Source organism: Chiloscyllium punctatum, chromosome 12 (assembly GCF_047496795.1).
Source record: "Chiloscyllium punctatum isolate Juve2018m chromosome 12, sChiPun1.3, whole genome shotgun sequence".
Classification (NCBI taxonomy): Eukaryota; Metazoa; Chordata; class Chondrichthyes; order Orectolobiformes; family Hemiscylliidae; genus Chiloscyllium; species Chiloscyllium punctatum.
The window spans coordinates 55,900,844-55,925,424 of NC_092750.1; the positions used below are offsets into that span (position 1 = coordinate 55,900,844).

The 24,581-nt window shown below is 41.6% G+C and overlaps 1 protein-coding gene across 12 annotated transcripts in view; it reads right to left on the reverse strand.

The window, feature by feature from the left end:
* The window catches only part of chl1b (cell adhesion molecule L1-like b), an 885,223-nt gene that overhangs the window by 522,736 nt on the left and 337,906 nt on the right, over positions 1 to 24,581 (reverse strand). For 9 of the 12 annotated variants that reach the window (XM_072582621.1, XM_072582612.1, XM_072582614.1 and 6 more), the window contains 2 exons: positions 12,871 to 13,065; positions 11,078 to 11,095 (listed from right to left, as the gene is read on the reverse strand). In XM_072582621.1, the coding sequence (XP_072438722.1) occupies positions 11,078 to 11,095; positions 12,871 to 12,952 (100 nt within the window). In that variant the 5' untranslated portion in view covers positions 12,953 to 13,065. Of the gene's footprint in view, positions 1 to 11,077; positions 11,096 to 12,870; positions 13,066 to 13,225; positions 13,245 to 24,581 lie in introns of those variants that run through there. The other 3 variants (XM_072582623.1, XM_072582619.1, XM_072582616.1) reach the window with 2 other exon arrangements.

The following is a 24,581-nucleotide window of genomic DNA, read 5'->3' on the forward strand; positions in this document are numbered from 1 at the left end:
ACTGATATAGATAGGTTCTTGAGTATCAAGGGGATCAAAGATTAGGGGGAGAAAGCAGGAGAATGGGGATGAAAAACTTAATCAATTGTAAATGAATGGCGGAGCAGACTCAGTGAACTGAATGGCCTAATTTCTGCTCTTATGTCTTATGGTCTTATGGAGAAAGACTGCAAAAACCACAGGGCAGGTGAATTTGGGAGTCCTCGCCCATGAATCACAAAAAATTGGCATCTACGTTCAGTGGGTAATAGAAAAGGCAAAGGAAATGTTGGCATGTATTTCAAAGGGAATGGATGAGGCACTGTATGAGGCACTAGTCAGACCAGAGCTGGAATACTGTGAATAGTTTTGGGCTCCCTATCGAAGGAAAACTATACCAACATTGCAGGCAGTACAAAGAAGCTTCACTGAGTTAGTTTTAGGTATGGTGGGACTATCTTAAGAGGAGAGTTTGAGTTGGTTGTGTCTGTACTCATTGGGGCATACAGAGGAATGAGAAGTTACCTTATTGAAACATACAAGATTCTTTGGGGGCTTGACCTGGTCCTTATGGCAGAGAATCTTGGACCAGGGAATAAAAGGTGTCATAAATTTAATACAGAGGTAAGGAGGACTCTCTACTCTCAGATGGCAGTGAATCTGTGAATTGCTTCACTGCTGAGGGCTGTTGAGGCTGAGTCATTGATGACAATCAAGTCTGAGATAGTTTTTTAATCAGTAAGGGAATCAAGAGGAGAGAAAGTGGAGTGGAAGATTATCAGGTCAGACATAATCTCATGGAATGGTAGAGCCGACTCAATGGGCTCAATGACCCATTTCTTTTCTTACATGTTATGGTCTTAGGACTAAAGTGGTGAATTGTACTGAACAGGAAAATAGTCGAGTTCCTTTGAGCTCAGTAGTAAGGTTGCTGATGTCTTTGATATGCATTAATGACTTGCATTTGGGTGTAAAGATCAGAGTTTTGAACATTATGGATGACATGAAACTTGAACTAATGAGTTAGTTAATAACAGACTGCAAGAGGTCACTGACAGGTTGATGGAACGGATGAATACCTTGCAGTGAAATTCACTGCAGCAAAATGTGCAGTAATACATTCTGGAAGAATAATGAGGAAAGGCAATGCAGGCCAAATGGTAAAAGTTTAAAGGGAGCACAATATGAAAGAGGCCAGTTCACAAATCGTTGGAAGTGGTAAACCAAGTTAACAGAATGTTCACATGTTTTGTGAAGAAAGCAATCTAAAATGATCAAACGTGCACACAAATCAAGTCTTCCTGAATTTAAAAATAACACTTAAATCCTTTTTTCATTAAATGATTGTCATGATTGATGGCAGCTTTTTGGAGTGGAGAGCAATTCACTGAAGATGGAAAGGGACAATTGGCTTTCATTATCCAGTCATTCATAACTCCTGCTTTCTATGGGAATCTATTCACATTTCATTCTACATTATGCTCCCTAACTGAATAACTACGACGAATCCGCACCTTCGTTCCCCTAAGTTGATTCTGTCTTGTACTGCGTCCCTTTTAAATAACCTTTGCTTTTATTTACTCAAGTGCCTTTGTCATTGCAGAAAACTGACTGCAGTATTATTATTGTCAATGCACGGATCAATTTGTTACAAATGGCTTTTTTTTAAAACCAACAAATATCCAATATCCAGAACAAGCATCACATACAAATGCAGCAGTGTTCAGAAAAGTTGAATCCTGACATTAATCGTGAAAAAATTAAGATAATCTGAAACATGATAGATTGAAAATAAGTAATTTTATTAGACAGACTTGAGGAAAATATGAGAGATAAGACAGGAGCCCTCACTCTTTAATGTCAAGAAGAAGTATTTATAAATTTCTGGCAAGTAATATTTATCAAATTTGATGAATATTCAGAATGACTCACAAGGGAATGAACTATCGTAGCGGAGGATCTTAACATTTAGAATATGAGCCTCATGATGTTGATTATAAAATAAACCATCTATTTTGTGTGCGTATGTTACTGAATGGTAAATTCAACTTCAGGAAACCATAAAATTGCTTTACACTGAAGCAGCAATAAATATTTGAATTATTTCTCCATCTGGTCTAGTCAAGATATTGGCAGTACTGACCACATACTCACCAATCCACAAATAAGAGTGAATATCAACAACAAAACAGCAACTTACGTTTCTATGACACCTTTCACACAGTAGAACATCCCAAGATGCATGTACACCATGTATGCATTAATAAGTTTAAACATGGAGCTATATTATGATGGCCCCCATCATGGCCACTCCCACAACCACTTCCGCCCCTCACAATTCCTCATGCGTCACACGTGGCATCACTTCTGCCACTCAGATCATCGCTGATGTCACACGCTCAGTGACTTCTGCCACCACTTCCTCCCTCACCAATGCCACTCACCTGCATTCTGCTGACACGCCACCCCACAGATCCCACTGTCACCAGTCCTGGCCCCCAGAACCCTGAGGGGAACACCATCCCTGCTCATGACTCCACACCCATTCCCCCCACCATCACACCCACTCCAGTTACTGGCTCTGCCCCCACTCCCAGCTCCACACCCACACCAGATCCCAGCTCCCAGCCCTGCCGAGTTTTCACCATCCCTCCAGACCTTCTCCTCACTGAGGACAAACGATCTGTCCTCAGCAAAGGACTCACCTTCATTGACCTCCGTCCACGCATCAATGAATTTAATACACGCCGTGATGTCGAACACTTTTTCCACCGCCTCCACCTCCGAGCTTACTTTCACAATCAGGACTCCCGCCCACCTTCCGAGGACCCCTTCACCCACCTCCAACACACTGCATCCACCTGGACACCCCGCGCTGGCCTATTACCTGCCCTCAACCTCTTCATTTCCAACTGCTGCTGGGACATTAACCGCCTCAACCTGTCTACAACCCTCCCCCACTCCAACTACTCCCCCTCACAACCCAATCCCTCTGCTCCAATCCCAACCTCACCATCTAGCCAGTAGATAAAGGGGGCGCAGTGCTAGTCTGGCGCACTGACCTCTACACCACTGAAGCCAAACGCCAACTCGAGGACATCTCTTCCTATCGCCCCCTCGACCATGACCCCACCCCCCATCACCAAACCATCATCTCCCAGACCATACAGATCCTCAACACCTCAGGAGATGTCCCACCCACAGCTTCCAATCTCATAGTCCGGGAACCCCGCACTGCCCGGTTCTACTTCCTTCCCAAGATCCACAAGCCTGACCACCCTGGCCGACCCATTGTCTCAGCATGCTCCTGCCCCACTGAACTCATCTCTACCTACCACAACACTATCCTATCCCCCCTAGTCCAGGAACTCCCCACATACGTTCGAGATACCACCCCCGCCCTCCACCTCCTCTAAGACTTCCGTTTCCCCAGCCTCCAACGCCTCATCTTCACCATGGATATCCAATCCCTCTACACCTCCATCCGCCATGACCAGGGCCTCCAAGCCCTCCGTTTATTCCTCTCCCGACGTCCCCAACAGTACCCTTCCACCGAAACTCTCATTCGTTTGGCCGAACTGGTCCTCACCCTTAACAATCTCTTTCAAATCCTCCCACTTCCTCCAAACTAAAGGAGTAGCCATGGGCACACGTATGGGCCCCAGCTATGCCTGTCTCTTTGTTGGCTACATAGAACAGTCGATCTTCTGTAATTATACCGGCACCACTCCTCACCTCTTCCTCCGCTACATTGATGACTGCATTGGCGCCACCTCGTGCTCCCGCGAGGAGGTTGAGCAATTCATCAACTTCACCAACACATTCCACCCTGACCTTAAATTTACCTGGACCATCTCTGACACCTCCCTCCCCTTCCTCGACATCTCCATCTCCATTAATGACGACCGACTTGACACTGACATTTTTCTTTTTACAAACCCACCGACTCCCACAGCTACCTGGATTACACCACTTCCCACCCTACCTCTTGCAAAAATGCCATCCCAATTCCTCCGCCTCCGCCGTATCTGCTCCCAGAAGGACCAGTTCCATCACAGAACATACCAGATGGCCTCTTTCTTTACAGACCACAATTTCCCTTACCACATGGTTAAAGATGCCCTCCAACGCATCTTGTCCACATCCCACACCTCTGCCCTCAGACCCCACCCCTCCAACCGCAACAAGGACAGAATGCCCCTGGTGCTCACCTTCCACCCTTCCAACCTTTGCATAAACCAAATCATCCGCCGCCATTTCCACCACCTCCAAAAAGACCCCACTTCCAGGGATATATTTCCCTCCCCACCCCTTTCCGCCTTCCACAAAGACCATTCCCTCCGTGACTACCTGGTCAGGTCCACACCCCCCTACGACCCACCCTCCCCTGCCACCATAGGAACTGTAAAATCTGCACCCACACCTCCGCCCTCACCTCCATCCAAGGCCCTAAAGGAGCCTTCCACGTCCAAAATTTTACCTGCACATCCATTAATATCATTTATTGTACCCGTTGCTCCCGATGCGGTCTCCTCTACATTGGGGAGACTGGACGCCTCCTACCAGAGCGCTTTAGGGAACATCTCTGGGACACCCGCACCAACCAACCATACCACTCTATGGCCCAACATTTCAACTCCCCCTCCCACTCTGCCAAGGACATGCAGGTCCTGGGCCTCCTTCACCGCCACCCCTCACCACCAGACGCCTGGAGGAAGAACGCCTTATCTTCCACCTCGGAACACTTCAACTCCAGGGCATCAATGTGGACTTCAACAGCTTCCTCATTTCCCCTTCCCCCACCTCACCCTAGTTCCAAACTTCCAGCTCAGCACTGTCCTCACTACCTGCCTATCTTCTTTTCCACCTATCCACTCCACTCTCCTCCCTGACCTATCACCTTCATTCCCTCTCCCACTCACCTATTGTACTCTATGCTACTTTCTCCCCACCCCCACCCTCCTCTAGCTTCTCTCTCCACGCTTCACACCTTTATTCCTGATGAAGGGCTTTTGCCTGAAACGTCAATTTTACTGCTCCTCGGATGCTGCCTGAACTGTTGTGCTCTTCCAGCACCACTAATCCAGAATCTGGTTTCCAGCATCTGCAGTCATTGCTTTTATTCAGTTGGGTAAAAACATAGTCAAGCAATGACTGAGGATTTTTTTTTTTAAAAAGGAGGAAGGAGAATTGGAAAGATTTGGTTCTGACATTCCTGAATTTTGTGCATTGGGAGCTGAAGGCATGACTACCAATGGTGCCGTGATTACAATTTGCAATCCACAAAAACCTAGACTTCAAAGAGTGCAGGTATAATGGAGGGCAATGGGATTGGAGGGGATCTGAGAATGGGCCAGGCTATGGAGGAAGTTGAAATTGAAGAAAAAAAAGGGAGCCAACGTAGCACAGTGAGTACATGAGAGATGGAATTGGTACAAATAAGGATGTGAGAAGCAGAAATTTGATTGACCTCAATTTTATGGATGTCAGGCGAGAGCATTTTGGAATAGTCGATTCTCACACAGCCAAAACATTCAACATTCAGGTGGATCAAATCCATATTCAGCACTGCAGAAGTGTGGGTGAGTGTTTAAGCCAGTTAGACTGATTAAACAAAGATGTCTGAATAAGTGATGGACAAGAACACAGTCAGAAAGAATGGAGAAAACACCTTGCTTGCTGTGTGGTCTTTGTTGTACAAGCTGTACATAAAGAAATCTTCCTACAGACTATATCCAGGTCACTCAGAGATGAAGAGGAATCCAGAATAGCTGCAAATTACATGGAACATGAAGACAATGATGCCAAAATAAGCACCTTTAAACCAAGAGAATAGGTAAGATTCCACATTATGAGGAAACAAAAAGCAAGCTGACTCCATGTTCGAATTGACAATCCATAGAACTAGACATGGGTAACCACAGGAGATATATGTGACAATATGGCTTGTTGAAAGTGTTTGCCTTGGAATGTGCACAATGGGTGACAGAGGCTAAATTGAATCTCTCATCTAATCTCCCAATGATACAGGTGGTTTGGACAGCCCAATGTTAGATTGCAGGCTTCCTAACCAAAGGACAAAGATCAGTGGATAGAGCCATTGTGCATAATATTTGCTTTGGCAGAATGGGGATTCCCACCCCTTCCATAAATCTGAAATGGATGCTTGCATCTTTTTTTTAAAAAGGTAATATTTATCTCTGATAATGTTTAACAATTATTAATTTAGCAATTAACCAACAGACAGGCATTTCTTAACAATCTCCAAATCCTGCTTTTGACATGGATTCTGCATTCATGATAAAGACACAGATTCCCTCTATTGCTATCTTGACTCTACTTCCTCCCATCACATTTCCGCTAAGGACTCATTTGTCCCTTTTCTGTTGTCTTTGTTCTGATGATGTAATCCTCTACACTCGCACTTAGGATACTTTGAAAGTCAAATACAGTGTGAAGTGAGGCAGACCTGGAGAGTTCAGACATTATGGAAAGGCAGAAGAGCTTCACAGTCAAAAACAATGTGGAGGAATGTTCAATTGTCAAGTCATAACCACTTAGGAAAAGCAATTCAAAAGTGTTGCATATTAAGAATGGCTGTTGCAATAGTGTTTATCGTGATACAACGGTGACAGCAGCAATAACGTACAAGAAACTGACAAAAGGATGGAACACAATGTACGACTGAAGGACATATTTACAGAGAACAGCATCGTATGGAATGTTTTAAATAAAAGATTACAGATACCTGCATCTCTAAGATTGGTTCCTTTCACTTATTTGTATCAGGTTATTGCTGAAAGGTCAAACAACACTCAATCAAGTACTTAGCAGAAACCCCAGCACAAATTATGTGATGATAACACACTGGCACAATTGACTCCTCACTAATGTTTTGGGTGGTGTGACAAAATTGGGAAAGCTGTCCCATTGCTAGTGAGGAAAGAATCTGGAAACGTCTTCCTCATCAAATGTCATCCTCCAGTAAGTGTCGTATTACCTTCCAGCACAATTCCTGAGTACAATCTATCCCACCAACAATTAGGACTTGTCTGAAGTGATGGAACAGCAGTACAGTCAGGAGAGAATGATTTGGGAGTCCTTAACATAGATTCTACAATCTAATGAGGTCCTATAATGACAGTTCTAATATAGGCAGGAAGGTCATTAACTCCCACTCACCACTTTCTCTCAATTGGTCAATGAGTACTCCTCCATGTTGAACACCATTTCAAAGAAACACTGACAGTAGCAAGGGTACGGAACGTACTCCAGGCAACACTTTCAATCTGTATGCCAATAATGGATTAGTAGCACGACCACAGACCCGTGCTGGTTAAGTGCTAAATGAAGTAGCTGCCAGAATGCACATGCAGTAGGTGATGAAAGAACCAATTAACAAAACATGTACCTGACCTCATTTTGACCAATCTACCTGTTATTGGTGAATCCTTACATGACTGAATTGGTAGAAGTGATCACTGCACAGTCCTTTGGAGACAAAATTCCACCTTTACACTGAGGACACTCTTTATTATGTACTGTGCCACTAACACTATGCTAAATGAGACAGATTCAGAACACATCTAAAAACATTGAAGTGTCTGTGACACAATGTGAGCTATTAGCAGCATAACTGTATTCAACCATAATATTTACCTTGATGGCCAGACATATCACTCATTCCCCTGTTATTATTAAATCTGGGTTACTATCCTGACTTGATAATGTGTATATGAATAAACGTAAGGAGCTATAGTAGGTATATGTAAGTGTGAGGTGCCAACCCCTTGAAGTGAAAAAACAAATAACCAGACACCTGCTAAACAGTAAAAGCAGCAAGCAACAGACTGAGTCAAGCCATTCGAGAACCAATGGATTAGTTCCAAGTTCTCCAGTTCAAACACATCCAGTTGTAAATATCATGGATAATTAATCAAATAATAGGAGGTGCCATAAATATTCCCCATCCTCTGTGGTGGCAGAGGCCAGTGTAAATGCAAAAGACAAAAGCTTTTAAAGTGACCTTTAGTTTCATGGACTGAATTCAGTGATTAATCTCAAACTCTTGCTGAGGCTGGAGTGTCAGTCTTCAGACAATTCGATTCACCCCACATGATAGAGAGAAATGGCTGAGTACAATGACACCAAAAGGCTGCCTCAACAACATTCAGCTGTGGTGCTGAAAGCTTGTACTCAGAACTGGTGGTGCATTTAGACAAGCTACTCCAGTATACCCACAATTTGGCATCTAGCCAGGAACATGCAAAAGTGCGGCTGTATATCCTGTCCATATAAATCCACTCCAGCCAATTACTACCACATCAATCTATTCTTAATCACCACCAAACAGATAAGAAGGTCTGGTAATTACTGCTATACAGAACTTCAGAGATGAAGTGAGAGTGACCGCCTTTGACATTGTGTACTTGACTTTGTGTAGCACCTAAACAATTCCATATCATTGGAGTCAGCTTGGGCCTTTCATTTGCTGGAGTGATACACAGCACAGAGGAAGACAGTTGTAATTATTCAAAGTTAATCATCTATGTCAGGATATCACTGCAGGAGTTCATCAGGGTGGAAAGTGGAGCCCAAAAACCTTTAACTGCTTATTTCATGAGTTTTTCTTCAGAACAAGGTCAGAAGGCGCAATGCACACTGCTCATCGAACTGTGTTCAATCCCAGTGCAAACGGAGTGTCACCAAGTTCCTAAATAGTGCAAGAATTTTGAGCGCCTGATCATAGTTGTCCCTTTATTCTGTGGTCTTTGTGCACATGCTTCTCCATTTCTCAACAATTTGTTGCTAGAGGCCCTCTTCACCAATATATCTCACACAATCATAGTTCAATTCCTGGAAAATGAGTAAAGTCCAACTCAAAACCACAGAGACCTTGCTTGAAAGTTCGCAAGTTCAAAACACATGTCATACTCAGGTTATAAGTTTGCTCACTGAGCTGGTAGATTTGTTCTCAGGCAGTTTGTCACCATGCTAGGTAACATCATCAGTGAGCCTCCAATGAAGCGATGAAACTAGTGGACCTGTGCCTCACAACTCACTTCAACTTCAATGACAAGACTTACAAGCAAACCAATGGGATGCCTATGGGATCACCAATATCAGGACTCTTAGCTGAAATAGTTATGCTGAGGTTACAACAAACAGCCCTTCCCATGATCCAGCCTAAGCTTTGGGTCTGCTGTGTGGATGACATCATTGTCATCACAAAAACGCAACAAATTAGAAGAAACCCAAATCCACATAAAGAACATCCTTACTGGTATAAAGTTCACCAAAGAGGAAGAGAACAACAACAGACTCACCTTCCTCGACGTCACAGTGGAACAAAAAGCCAATGAAGAGCTGCAGACTAACGTGTAAAGGAAAGTCACACACATTGACCAGATACCCACCTACAGGAGCAATCACCCCAACACCTACAAACAGAGCTGCATCAGGACATTATTTAAATGAACCATAATACATTGCAGCACCCAAGAACTAAGAGAAGCTGAGGAAAAACACCTGTACAACGTATTCAGGAACAAAGGGTACCTGATAAGCGCAGTCCACTGATTCCTACACAACAGAACTAAACAAGACACGACACACCCGAAAACTCTAGCCACCCTGCCATACAATTAAGATATCTCGGAGATGATGACCAGACCAGTCCGGCCCCTAGGCATCATGGTAGCCCACAAACCTACCACCACACTGAAACAGTTCCTGATGAGTTTAAAAGGACCCCGTACCAACAACCAGCAGAACAAACATCACATACAAAATAACCTGTAAGGGCTGCAACAAACATTACATTGGACAGATGGGCAGGAAGCTAACCACCAGGCTACATGAGCACCAACTAGCCACCAAAAGACATGACCAACTACCACTGGTATGCATACACACAGACGAAGAGGGACACCAGTTTTTTGGGACAACACACACAACCTGGCACAGGCTAAACAAAAACATGCACAGGAATTCCAACAGGCTTGGCATTCAAACCAGAACTCCATTAACAAACATATCATTTTTGGACCCCATTTACCAACTTCTCAGAAAAACAACTGGAAGTGACATCACCACAATAGACCAATACACATAAATAGCAAGCAGGAACAGAACACCAGTGCTTCATTGGACGTTCACTGATAATATTATCTAGCATGGTGACAAAACATCCGAGAACAAATCGACCAGCTCAGTGAGAAAACTTACAACTGATCCACAACCTGAGCTACAAATCTACTATGAAATCGCAAACATATCATACTCATGCAATACCAACTTATGAACTACAATTACACTCTCCTGTAATACATAACTGAATGGAAGAGACATATGACTCTCCTTGCTAGCACATGGGAGTGTAAAAACACTGAGCGAATTCTCATATCTGGACAGGTTTTGGCAGCCATTAAAATGTAAACTACCTTGCATCGGACAATGCTGCATTTCTCTAAAAAATTAAATAGACTGGGTTTACAATACCACTACAGTCTCTGCAATTTCAAACTTATAAAATCAGCTATAATGTGTGTATTGTATCAAAATGTTATGTGGATGAATGATAGTCAGACTTCAATGTCAACAACTGCCTAACTACTAGTATTTACTTGTGAAGATAAAGGGAGAGATGCTCTGGTCAAATGATAGAGATCAGGGCCTGAATTTTACCAGAACTGGCCAAGTGTCAATCTTGGGGAGTTTCACAAAGGGTCTCTCTCCACACGCTCTCACAAGTGATTCACACAGTTGTCTACTGCTCACTTCAAAATTCACAAGATATATTAATGATTTGGGAATGGAGATTAATGCAATAGTTCTAAATGCTACAAAGTGAAACAGGAATGTGTGTCATGAAAAAGATACAACATCTTTTCAAGAGGATTTGGACAGATTAAGTGATTGGACAAGAACATGGCAGATGGAATATAAATGGTGAGAGTTTGAATCATGGATAGAATAACCAAACAGTCTTCTGAAATTCAGCACCTGTGTGCAGACAAACAGATTGCAAAGTACTAGAGGTACAACACAATCACACATTAACATGTTTAGCAACAGTAATTGTACTGGGTTAACTTACTTTTTTCTTGAATAAAAACTTTAGGTCCAGAGTAAGCGAAGGGAAAATGGAAACAAGAATCATTAGCTTATTTTGCATAGCTCCAGTTTATGTACTTTGTACTGTTTCAAACCAAAGACCATCATATTTATTTGTAAGTTGCAAGAGTAATGAGGCAATTGACCACTATAAATGTACATCCTACATGTACGCGATGATCTACTAACCCTAAAATTAATGGAAATTTATTGTTGATAACAGGCAGGTTTATTATTGCGATTGGATAGTGTGATTCCAAGTTGCAATTAAATGAATGATTACAATCCTGTATAGAATATGTGCAAAACTTAATCATTTTTGAAACTGCTCACAGTATCATTCAATATTTTAATTAAAAAGTTAATTACTTTTCTTGATGGACCTTGACTTTTAAAGTAATTCATTGTGGTTCAAGAAGTTGTAATTTTATGTATCTTCTGGTGAAGTGCTATCAGATAGCAGAGAAGTCATATGCTTGTTTATGTACTGGCTTTCTGTTGGCTTCTAACTCTGGTCAAAGTCGGCACATGTCACTAATATCTTGGGTTTGAGACCAGACAAGTGAAAGTGTAAGAAGCAAGTTACTTATGCAATTATAGAATTGGCAATCCTGATGTCATCGGTTTGGCTTCTGGTGGAACTCCACCTCATAAAATCTACTTTTTACAATGTGTTAAAGAGAAATCTAAAGTCCTTGTTTTGTCTAATGGTAGGCAGGGCAATCCTGGAAAATGTAGGTTGGCAGTTCAAAGTAATCTGACACTTTAACAGCCAAAAGTTAATTTGATGTCCTCTACTTATACTGTATTACTACTTCACACAAATAATAGATCCATCAGACTCAACATTGCAAGCTGTTGAGTGATTAATCTCCTTGACATTTTTCACAGATTTACTACTGTTATTACAGACTTTAATTTGAGAAAATTAGAAAGTAAATTATCAAAACAATTCATTCATAGGCTATCTTTCCTTGAATCATCTATACCGAACACTGGATTTCACATCTATCTCTTACGTGTTAAAATGGTTTTATCATTAAGAATAAGTAACTTCGGTACTGTTGCAGTAAAATTGCCAATTAGTAGCGTGTGTAGTGCACTGGATGACTCGATGGTAACATTGCATTTGGAAAATAAAACACAACTGCCACTTCATTACTTGATCTGTTTTCCTTCTCATTATATATGGCTTGGGCTTTTTTTTGACACTATATATATGGTGTGTCCTGTTAATGAACATTTATGCCACCATGCCCAGCAGCTGCATTAAAAGCTTGAATAATGGATCACGTCTCATCAATAATTTATTGCATGTCAGTAACTGGTTGTAACTGGATCACAAAATGACAAAAGCCCGAAAGGATTCTGCAGCACCTCTTTTAAAAAAAACGCAAAATTTTTTTACATCACTTCAACATCTGATTACTGAATAAAGTCTATTTTATACATGCACTGATTTTTAAATGGCAAATACATTATTATAGAAATATTTTGAGAACTGTGCAATTTTAGTTTTAAAAATACTAGATGATTCCGATAGGACCGAATGCAAATTCAAAGTAGCCCTTTTTGTAAAATAATTTCCAACTGCACCATTTAAGGGATTGCCTAATTAGAGATACATAAAGGCAGCATTCGGTTTTGCAAAATTAAACATTCATTGACTGCATAAGATAGGGAAGAATACCAGCATCACATTAGAGTCCACACAAATAAACAAATCTCCAGAAAATTGAACATTATAAATAAAGTTTTCAAATAATTTAATCTCACCCTCTTCTGGAATCTCCATTGTTGAGCTCCACTTGGACAAACAGAACAAACACAACAGGAAAGTTCTTATGTTTAGTAGCATCTTCGATGATTGGGTGATAAAACGAGACCCAAAAGAAAACGTGAAGATTTCTTCTGTGATTCCACTGAGATTTAGCTCAGATTAGTGCACAGCCATGAGTCATTGACCAGAATCTGGAGAGGGACAAAGGTTGAAAATTAATCACATAAATCCAAACGCACGGCAAGGCATGTAAAACTAAAGGGTTACAAGGCGTAGTGTAACACTATAAGTACTGTCTTCCTTTCAGAGATATCTCATTTTAGAATAGTAAATATGATGCAAGTCTCTCACATCCATGTTTCTCCCACAGGAGATCGGTCACAGCAAGTCCTGGTTTCTGTGTGTTCTGATTTTACAGAGACAAACAGAACAGTGAACTTTATGCAATCAGATTACTGTGACAGCAGAGTGATAGGCTCAGGAAAATAATTCACATTGCTCCTTCTGGGATTTGTTTCTATTGCTGGAGGGGATCCACTTTTCAGACGTACTGAACAAAGGATCACAAAGGTGACAAAATAAATATTCTGTGAAAGTGGAAATAAGGTCATTAAGAATAGTTTATTTAAAAAATAATGTTCAACAATTCCTTGATCATTCTGATTGCCTTTTCAAACATCTAATCTCCAAGACCTGTGCAACATTTGACATAAAGGACAGGGCAAAACTGATGCACAATGCAAAATCAGTTTCCATTGAATTGGCAGCCAATTTTCCACTTTGCCTGATCTTCTTTCCATTAAAGTTCATAGAACAATTGTTCAAACAGTTTTTAAACACTTGTTTCCTCTCTTGGTCACTCATATTGGTTGAGTTTATTTTTACATTTAGCGCTACTGTCTAAGTCAGTGAAAAATAGAAAGGGGCAGATTGAAAAACTGATTGCCAATTGGTTCCAGACTCACTTTGTGTTGTTAACACTGACTAACTTCATTCCTAAGAAGTTTTCATTTCTACACAGGTTATTCATATATAAATTAGCAAGTATTCTGAATTTCTACTTAAATTCTTTGCTATGCAACTTGGTTTTAGCTAATGAGTTTTCCATACATCAACAGTGAAACTAACTGAGCGAACTGAAAAAAAAAATCTCTGAACATGACGCTCCAAATTTAAAAACTTGAGGCAACACTTATTAAAAGTTCGAACTTTCTTGGTCAGGAATACACACTTCTATTTAGCACAATGGTGAGAAATCTGTGAAAAGAATATGTTCAACATGCAAACCATTCAGCATACGAGCCAAGAAAAGCTGTTAGATGAACGTAAAGGATATTTAAAATGGTACTTGAAATCTCTTTACACTAATCAAAAGCTGCTCCAAAGGTAGATTATGATGCAGCACATTGTCAAGCTAAGCTGCTCATTAGGGAAATGAAGCAAGATCAGTAGGCTCAACAACAATGGTGAGCAATTACAGAAAAAATGATCCTAAATCAATTTAAAATTGGCTAAAATCTGCTGTCAGTCATGGTTAAAGAGATTCCTTGGGGCTACTGCCAATGACTGACTAGTCCCATGTTCCTTAACAAACCCTTGAGGGCTTCCTTGGGCACTGAACAGAATTATAATGAGTTGGTGTCAGACCTGTTAGGCTAAGAGGCCATTTGTATGGATGCAGGAAAATGTTGCAGTTGTGTACATTGTAAGGACATGTTACTATAACAAAAAGCTGGGAAACAATACTATTATACAGCAGCAGTAAATGATGAATAATTTTCTATTACTGCATCTTCGGACCACCAATGCTGCAGTTCAATATTCCTTTTCTCTCTTCCACCAAATCAATGTCTCACATCTGCTGATGCTGCTTTGGTTAAATGATGGTCATAAGAGCCTAACCAATAATCGTCTGTGACTTGACTATTACTGAGCTCACTGACTGTCATTATTTAGAGAAAGGACCTCGTTGTGGGCATTTCTCCTTCCTTCAGGCTGCCCACTGCCTTTGGAAGGGTGGGTTCAATGATAGCAATTTCTTTTAAAGCAAACAATCTGAAGTAGAATGCACAGAGAGAAAAATGAGAAGACTTTAGCCTCAACTGGTCCATGCTGAATTTATGCTGCGAAAACCTTTTCATCCCTCTTTATCTAACTCCATCGGCATACCTCTGAATTATTTTATCCTTCATGTGTTAATCTCATTTCCCCTTAAAGACTTCCACTCTATTCACCGCGACAACTCTTTATGGTATTGAATTTAAAGTATAAGTGAAAATGTTTCTCCTGAATTCCCTTTTGGATTTATTACTAATTGTTTTTGAGGTGCAATCCTTAGTTACAGCCACAAACTCCATAAGACTTCTGCCTCTTTAACTTTTCAGTGCTTGAACATGTACCCCCCTTGCAGCACCACTGAATTTTTTATTTAAATTTCCTACTTAAACAATTGCAAAGTCATGATGCAGATTAAGATCATAAATGACGATGCAGGGAACTAAACAGTTCTCCTCAATGGTTTTGAACTCCTGGACATACAATGGGAGGGCATTCCTTTACTAATTTGAAAGATCCAGGATCAAGCTGTGAAGTAAATATGTTCAGTTGAAATATTCCCAGGAAAAGTAATTATACTGTCCACCACCACTCCGTGGAAGTCACCGTCTTGGCAGCTTGAGGTTTTGTCATGCCACATGCATGGGATTCAAAGCAGCTGATGATAACTCATCTTATTACACATCATTACACAGTTTGAACACCAGAATAGGCAGCACATTGAAAACAATCATGCCACCATGCTGACAAGAGATAACTGTTGGACAGCAGAAGAGGAAATTCTGACAATTGGAGCATCAGTTGCCAGAAGGCATCGCCTGGGAAAGAATACAAGGAAATCTGTTCATTTGGCTGAAGCTTAATGCCGAAAATGAAGAGGTCACATTGCTGCTGAAACTCTGCATAACTAGCTGGGGAACCAACATTTTTTGGCAGAGGGACCAAACATACAGAAAGCCAAACTATCATGGTTTCTCAATAAAATTGTGCTGCACATCAGCATAATGCTATATCTATTTTTCCTCTTGTGTTCGCATATTTATACTCTTTTCTTTATACTCTCACTGCTTCTGACCTAATACTTGCTAATAAAATTGATACAGATAGTACCGATTTCTTTCATAAAACAAACTCGACTCATGAGATGTGAACACCTTTGGCAAGTTGGCAAGGACCATTTTTAATTTCCCTTGAACTCAAAGACTTACTGGGCCACTTCAGAGGGGTGTTTTGAGTCGGCCATGTTGCTGTGGGTCTGGAATAACATGTAGGCCAAGCAAGATACATATGATAGATTTCATTCTATAGTGGATATTAGGGAACCAGACAGGTTTTTACACCTATTGAGAATTCCATGAGTACTGGTGTTAGTTTGATAGTCCAGATTTATTTGAATTTAAGTTGCATAAGTTGCCGTGGTGGGATTTGACTCTATGACACAAAAGGAAAAGATCAAGCCTCTGCCTTACTGGTACAATGACATTAGCATTACACTACCATCGCACCTTGGAAACTGACTATAATTCCTCTTGTCATTTTAACAGGACTATTTCCCATATAAATGTACACGATACCTAATTCATCAACCGTTCATGGATCTGGGCAAGTGATTCCATTTAAGGTTAAAAAAAATGCTGACTGAAAAAGGGGGCGAAATAACTGAAACATCTTGGAAGTTTCAGAATCTAAACACAGATGATTAGCATTCCAGAGTTCAGAAATGACATAAACAAATTAAATAACCAAATTACTTGGATTCAGTATTGCCCAGAAGTATTAGATTAGATTAGATTACTTACAGTGTTGAAACAGGCCCTTCAGCCCAACAAATCCATATTGACCCTCTGAAGAGCAACCCACCCAGACCCATTCCCCGACATTTACCCCTTCACCGAACACTACGGGCAATTTAGCATGGCCAATTCACATAACCTGCACATTTTTGGACCGTAAGAGGAAACTGGAGCACCTGGAGGAAACCCACGCAGACACGGGGAGAACGTGCAAACTCCACACAGACAGTTGCCCGAGGCAGGAATTGAACCCGGGTCTCTGGCACTGTGAGGCAGAATCTTCCCAGCTCCTGAACAACATTGGTATTGGCAAGTCTGTTGAGAAAATAGAGTGAAGCCTGCAAAAATGAACTTGTTGACATCAACAGAAAAAAAAAGTCTGAGCTTCAAACCAAGTTTTGAATGGCAAGACAAGAATCTCACCTCATGAATGGCGAGAGCACTATTTGCATCCATGAGTATGCTATTATTACCTGAACTCACCTCACTGATCTGCAACTTCCCATTTTCTCACCTGCCATCTAGAAAGTAGACAGTAACAATTCCCAACAGGAAAGTTAGAGCAGGTGCTTGGCGCTTGCTGCTCGCTCATCCAAGCTTCTGACTTGGACAGTCATCACCAGCATCTCAGGGCACACTCTATGGGCAGCAACCACCTGTACCACCATCCATAATGTTTGGCACCAGATATCTACCAGCTTCACTATATCTTCATGCCACATCTCTGACCCTCACTTATCTAATGGCTTGGACCAAGGTATATCTGAGGGGTCATCATGTTCTCATTCATGGTGTGCCTACTTGGATGATCACAGCATCTCGTCTTTACCTTGCCTTTCTTTGCTCTCAGCCAGAGGTTAAACACTCACAGTACTTCTGCTTCACCTTGCCTAAGCCAGGCAACTTACTATAGTTGTCAGCAATGATCAGGCAAAGATGTGGACATGTTGTATGGTACTTACTGTATCAATCTCACATCCACACTATGCGCCAGCAGGTTACATGTCAAAGAACACTGCACAAGCTTTAACCAAACTGCCTTGTCTCAACATATGTGTGTAATAGTCAAGCCAAGGGAACCAGCCTTTAAAATGGGGATCCTGGAACAGTACGTCAAGGGTATCCTCTGCTCCCAGAGGCTTGGTGATTTGGCTGCTTGACACAGTCAAGGCAGGGTGTTCATATCCCTACTTCCTGGGGAATGGACAACAGTTAGTTCTCTGGATCCATTTGACAGCTATCTCTCAAAGTCAGTCAGCAGGTGGGATACAGTCATTCCAGCTCAAGCAAAGTCAAAGGGGCTTATTGGGATCACTGCTCTGTGGGTGGTAATTGGGAAATACACCTTGTAGAAACCCTACAGTACAGATAGAGGCCATTCAGCCCATCAACTCTGCTCCAACCCTCCAAAGAGCATGCTATCCAGACCCACAATGCAACCCTATCCCTGTAGCCCCATATTTCCCATGGCTACTCCACCTAGCCTGCATATCCCTGGACACTACAGGGCAATCAATATGGCCAATCCACCTAACATGCTCATCTTTGGACTTTCGGAGGAAATCACAGCACCCAGAGGAAACTCATGCAGACACAGGGTGAATGTGCAAACTCCACACCGGGAGTCCCCCAAGACTGGAATCAAACCCAGTTCCCTAGTGCTGTAAGGCAGTAGTGCTAACCAATGTGTCACCATGCCACCTGTTGGGCTTGGAAGGAAGCACATTGGAATACAGAGAGAAAGAAAAACTGTGATGCATGAAAAAGCAACATAAAAAGGGATTGGAGATAATCATGCATTGAAGTTGATGGGTTATTCCAGGAGTGGGGAGGGGTGATCATTAACAGTCAAAACTACCTTGTCTTCAATAACAGCTGCACAGCCTGATGTATGACATAACGAAGGTGTAGGCTATTTTGGCACTGGGGAATGAGATGCAATTCCTTAGACATGGTTCTAAAATGGTTGAGGTTAATGACAGGTAACCTGTATAACTCGGTACTTAAATAATAATACATTTGTTAACGTCCACTTGTACTTGCAAAAAAGTGTCAATGAAGTGCAACCCCTGTCCTCTGAGAAGTGTCATTTTTGGATCTCCCTGCCATGGAAGGTAACACTTGGCTGGCAGTGCTTGACCAGGCTTTAAAAATGGAGTCACCTCCAGGAATTGAGAGTGATCCTGGTAGTGGTGAGGAGGTCCACCTCTGGTGAAAAGAATGATCAGACAACAGGGTGCCATAGAGGCATGGAGCATAAGCAATATGCTGAGTTTCAGAAAATAGTGTGAGAAATCTTGCTTAGGTTTATGGAGAGCAGCACTCTATGAACCTCACCAAAATTAACACTTAGCCAATTTCTGGTGAAATTTAGCTTTTTTTTCTTCCTCCACAGTTGCTACGTGATCCACTGAGTATTTGTATCATGCTTTCCTGTTATTTCAGGACTTGTATCATCCAGGATTTTGTTTTTATCTCATTATTAGATTATGTATTTGGAAACAAAATTAGTTGTTGGAAACAGAACAGTTAACATGCATGCAAGACTAGGGAGCTTTTAATTCTACATCACAGACAGACATCGCTGCATGAAGTGAACTGGAGGCTGCTTACTTTACAATTCACAGACGTAACAGCATACTTCAATCAGAGCTGCCTTTCCACTTTAAATCAAATTTTCACATCCTAATTTATTCTTTGCATAGTTAAATAGGTATTCAACCAGCGAGAAGACTTTCTCCACAAATATCTCGGCCTCCCAATGGGTTTCCCTTCTCAAGCGTGTAAAATTCCATTTCAGGGTACTCCAACCCAGTGGTGACAGTGAATTGAAATAACTCATTCATACTCAACGATTTTAGTTCCAGACCACGACTTCTGTTTCAAAATACATCTCACTTGTCAAGAAGGCTAACAGAAGATTTCAGATGGAACGATCAAAACACTTGTAGTGAATTTATAGCTTATATCTACATTGATTGCATACTTTGTTTTATGTACATTATTTAACATTTATACTAACTCTGTTCAAATCTAATTAATCATCTTTGTCTTCCCCAAATGCTGAGTGTTCCAACATTTATTATTTCTGTTCTAGTTTTTATTATTGATTTTGAACCTCCATTCACAAGTTACGTATTTTTGTATTTTTTCATTTAAATATAACTTGGATTTACTTCTCAAATACAAAAGATCTAGGGTGCACAGGGGCAGAAACAATGTTGCTGAACAACCAATTTTCTCTGCAGGACATCACTTTCTCAGCTCTGTCCTCTGTAATAGTGTTGAATAATGAATTTAATAAATCCAGAATGTTGCTTTAATACCTAAGCAGTATTGTCATTTGTCTCAGCACTCAAGTCATTCAGAAATACTGACATTTAAATCTACAAGGCAGTTCAAGTCTCATGAGAAAGACCTTCATAAAACCTCATTTTTACAATAATCTGTTTTATTATTCAGCACTATTTATCATAAAGAGAGAGAGAGTAATGAGTTCCTTTCGGACAAGCAATGTAAGTATTCATATCAGTTAGCAGAACATCATAATAGACTCCACTGTCTTTTCAAAGTCTGTCACCAGCTTCTCTTTGTTAAAGGTTTCATAATTCTTTGATGATGGGCTGTTGAAATAGCTACTCAAAATATAACCAGTTTAAAATTCACTGGACTCCAGAGCTATTTACAGTCAGGGCAAGTATCGTGGCAACAACTGCACACGTGACAATGCCACTGAAATGATAGCAGTTGTTAAACAAAAAAGTCAGTCATAAAAACATTGAAAATGTTGGAGTTTAACAGGTGAACCTCACATTCTTTCTGGAAAGCTGATCGAGTTGCTGTGTATTTGCACTCTCTCTGTGCTTTTTTTTATTATTGTGGCACATCACTGAATTAGGACAGCTCTGGAGCCATCAAGTTTTATTTGCCAAAATGTTCAAGTGCATCTGTTCAAGTGACACAGCTCTCCCCTAGTGTTCCGCAATAGGAAAGGGTAGGAAGCAGAATTAATATCAGTAACATTTATACATTTTTTCTCCTTTTTTTTCTGGTTTACTGCCCGCCCTCTCCCCTCAGAAATTCAGTGCTTTCAAGGTTAGGTGCTCACCTGTTAGCTCTCTCAAGAGCCATTTTGAACGTCTGATCTTAGCAAGCATATGGATGGGCTGGGTTTTCAATCACTCTCCTGTCAAGCTCGATCCTTTTCCTCCTCTGACATCAAAACCAGCACACTTACAGCTGGATTTCTGAATGCTAATTGGGATTACGATCCCTGGCCAATTTTGCTTTCCCTCATATATGGTTAATTTCAGGTTAATTCCTGAAGAAGGGCTCATACCCGAAACATTGATTCTCCTGCTCCTTGGATGCTGCCTGACCTGCTGCGCTTTTCCAGCAACACATTTTCAGCTCTGATCTCCAGCATCTGCAGTCCTCACTTTCTCCTCATATATGGTTACTAAACCTAATCAGAAGGAATTTTATCTACAACGTAGTTATTTTCTGTATGTGCCTATGATAGTATTATCAAGCTAGTTATTACATTTAAATTTGTCTTTGAATATATTTACACAGAAAATAACTTCACCATAACCATTCAGAAGCAATATAATTGATAGAATTTGCAATCTAATAAGATTCCCCTTTAATTTTTACAGAAGTTAATGGCAATATCTTTGGAGTCAGTTTTGCCATAGAATAATCCACATAAAAATTGAGAGCGATTCGAAGTTATTACTTGCATGCCCTGATGTTCCAGAGAATCACTATTCTTTACTAATTTTGCTTGTGGCTTGAAGTCTGAGACTAAGATGTCAGTTTTCATGCATTGAGCTTTATTTTTGTTCAGGATGCATAAAATTAAAAAACATAAAACCATAAGAAATAGGAATGGAAATAAGGCCATTCTGCCTATTGAGTCCATCCGCCATTCAATCATGGTTGATGGGTATTTCAATGCCACTTACCTAGAGGGAGGGCTTCAGGTATTTGGACAATTGGACTGCATTCTGGGGAAGGTACAAGTGGGACCTGTACAAGCAGGTAGGGTTGCACCTGAATCAGAAGGGCACCAATATCCTGGGAGGTAGGTTTGCTAACACTCTTCGGGGGGGTTTAAACTAATTTGGCAGGGGGATGGGATCTGGACTTGTAGTCCAGCGAGTAGGTTAGCTGTTTTTCAGGATGTCCAAGAATGTAGGGAGGCTGTGGAGAAGGTAGCACTGACAGGGAATACTTGCGGACACAGAGATGTGTATACTTCAACGCAAGGAGTATCAGAAATAAGGTGGGTGAACTTAAGGCGTGGATTGGTAGTTGGGACTACGATGTTCTGGCCATCACGGAAACGTGGATAGAAGAGGGACAGGAATGGTTGTTGGAGGTTCCTCGTTACAGATGTTTCAGTAAGATTGGGGGGGTGGTAAAAAAGGAGGGGGGGGTGGCGTTGCTAATTAGAAATGGTATAACGGCTGCAGAAAGGCAGTTCGAGGGGGATCTGCCTTTGGAGGTAGTATGAGCTGAAGTCAGAAATAGGAAAGGAGCAGTCACCTTGTTGGGTGTTTACTATAGGCCCCCCAATAGCAGCAGAGATGTGGAGAAACAGATTGGGAAACAGATTTTGGAAAGGTGCAGAAGCCACAGGATAGTAGTCATGGGCGATTTCAACTTCCCAAATATTGATTGGAGGCTCTTTAGATCAAGTAGATTGGTCGGGGCGGTGTTTGTGCAGTGTGTCCAGGAAGCTTTTCTAACTCAGTATGTAGATTGTCCGACCAGAGGGGAGGCCACATTGGATTTGATACTTGGTAATGAACCGTGACAAGTGATGGGCTTGTTAGTGGGTGAGCATTTTGGTGATGCTGTGACTTTCACCTTGGTTATGGAGAGAGATAGGTGCATGCAACTGGGCAGGTTTTACAATTGAAGAGGGAGGTTGAATGTGTTGTAAAGAGGAAGAAGGAGGCTGATGTAAGGTTGAAGAAACAAGGTTCCAACAGAGCATTGGAGGGATACAGGATAGCCAGGAGGAAGCTGAAGAAAGGGATTAGGAGAGCTAAGAGAGGGCATGAAAAATCTTTGGCGGGTAGGATCAAGGATAACCCCCAGTCCTTTTATGCGTATGTGAGAAACATCAGAATGACAAGAACGACGGTAGGTCCGATCAAGGACAGTAGTGGGAGATTGTTTATTGAGTCGGAAGAGATAGGAGAGATCTTGAATGAGTGCTTTTCTTCAGTATTTACAAATGATAGGGACCGTATTGTTGAAGAGGAGAGTATGAAACAGACTGGTAAGCTAGAAGAGATACTTGTTAGGAAGGAAGATGTGTTGGGCATTTTGAAAAACTTGAGGATAGACAAGTCCCCCGTGCCAGACGGGATATATCCTAGGATTCTGTGGGAAGCAAGAGAGGAAATTGCAGAACTATTGGCAATGATCTTTTCATCTTCACTGTCAATGGGGGTGGTGCCAGGGGACTGGAGAGTGGCGAATGTTGTGCCCCTGTTCAAAAAAGGGAATAGGGATAACCCCGGGAATTACAGGCCAGTTAGTCTTACTTCAGTCGTAGGCAAAGTAATGGAAAGGGTACTGAGGGATAGGATTTATGAGTATCTGGAAAGACACTGCTTGATTAGGGACAGCCAGCACGGATTTGAGAGGGGTAGGTCTTGCCTTACAAGTCTTATTGAATTCTTTGAGGAGGTGACCAAGCATGTGGATGAGGGTAGAGCAGTGGATGTAGTGTACATGGATTTTAGTAAGGCATTTGATAAGGTTCCCAATGGTAGGCTTATGCGGAAAGTCAGGAGGCATGGGATAGTGGGAAGTTTGGCCAGTTGGATAGAGAACTGGCTAACCGGTCGAAGTCAGAGAGTGGTGGTAGATGGTAAATATTCAGCCTGGAGCCCAGTTACAAGTGGAGTTCCGCAGGGATTCAGTTCTGGGTCCTCTGCTGTTTGTAACTTTTATTAATGACTTGGAAGAGGGAGTCGAAGGGTGGGTCAGTAAATTTGCAGATGATACAAAGATTGATGGAGTTGTGGATAGTGAGGAGAGCTGTTGTTGACTGCAAAGGGACTTAGATAAGATGCAGAGCTGGGCTGAGGAGTGGCAGATGGAGTTCAACCCTGTCAAGTGTGAGGTTGTCCATTTTGGAAGGATAAATAAGAATGCAGAATACAGGGTTAACAGGAGGGTTCTTAGTAAGGTGGAGGAGCAGAGGGATCTTGGGATCTATGTTCAGAGATCATTGAAAGTTGCCACTCAGGTGGATAGAGCTTCTAAGAAGGCCTATGGTGTATTAGCGTTCATTAGCAGAGGGATTGAATTCAAGAGTCGTGAGGTGATGTTGCACCTGTATAGGAACTTGGTAAGGCCACATTTGGAGTACTGTGTGCAGTTCTGGTCGCCTCATTTTAGGAAAGATGTGGAAGCTTTGGAGAGAGTGCTGAGGAGATTTACCAGGATGTTGCCTGGAATGGAGAATAGGTCGAGGATAGGTTGAGCGTGCTAGGCCTTTTCTCATTGGAACGGCGAAGGAGGAGGGGTGACTTGATAGAGGTTTATAAGATGATATGGGGAATAGATAGAGTAGACAGTCAAAGACTTTTTCCCCAGGTACAACAGTGTGTTACAAGGGGACATAAATTTAAGGTGAAGGGTGTAAGGTATAGGGGGGATGTCAGGGGTAGGTTCTTTACCCAGAGAGTGGTGGGGGCATGGAATGTACTGCCTGTGGGAGTGGCAGAGTCAGAATCATTGGTGACCTTTAAACAGCAATTGGATAGGTACATGGATAGGTGCTTAAGCTCGGACAAATGTTCGGCACAACATTGCGGGCCGAAGGGCCTGTTCTG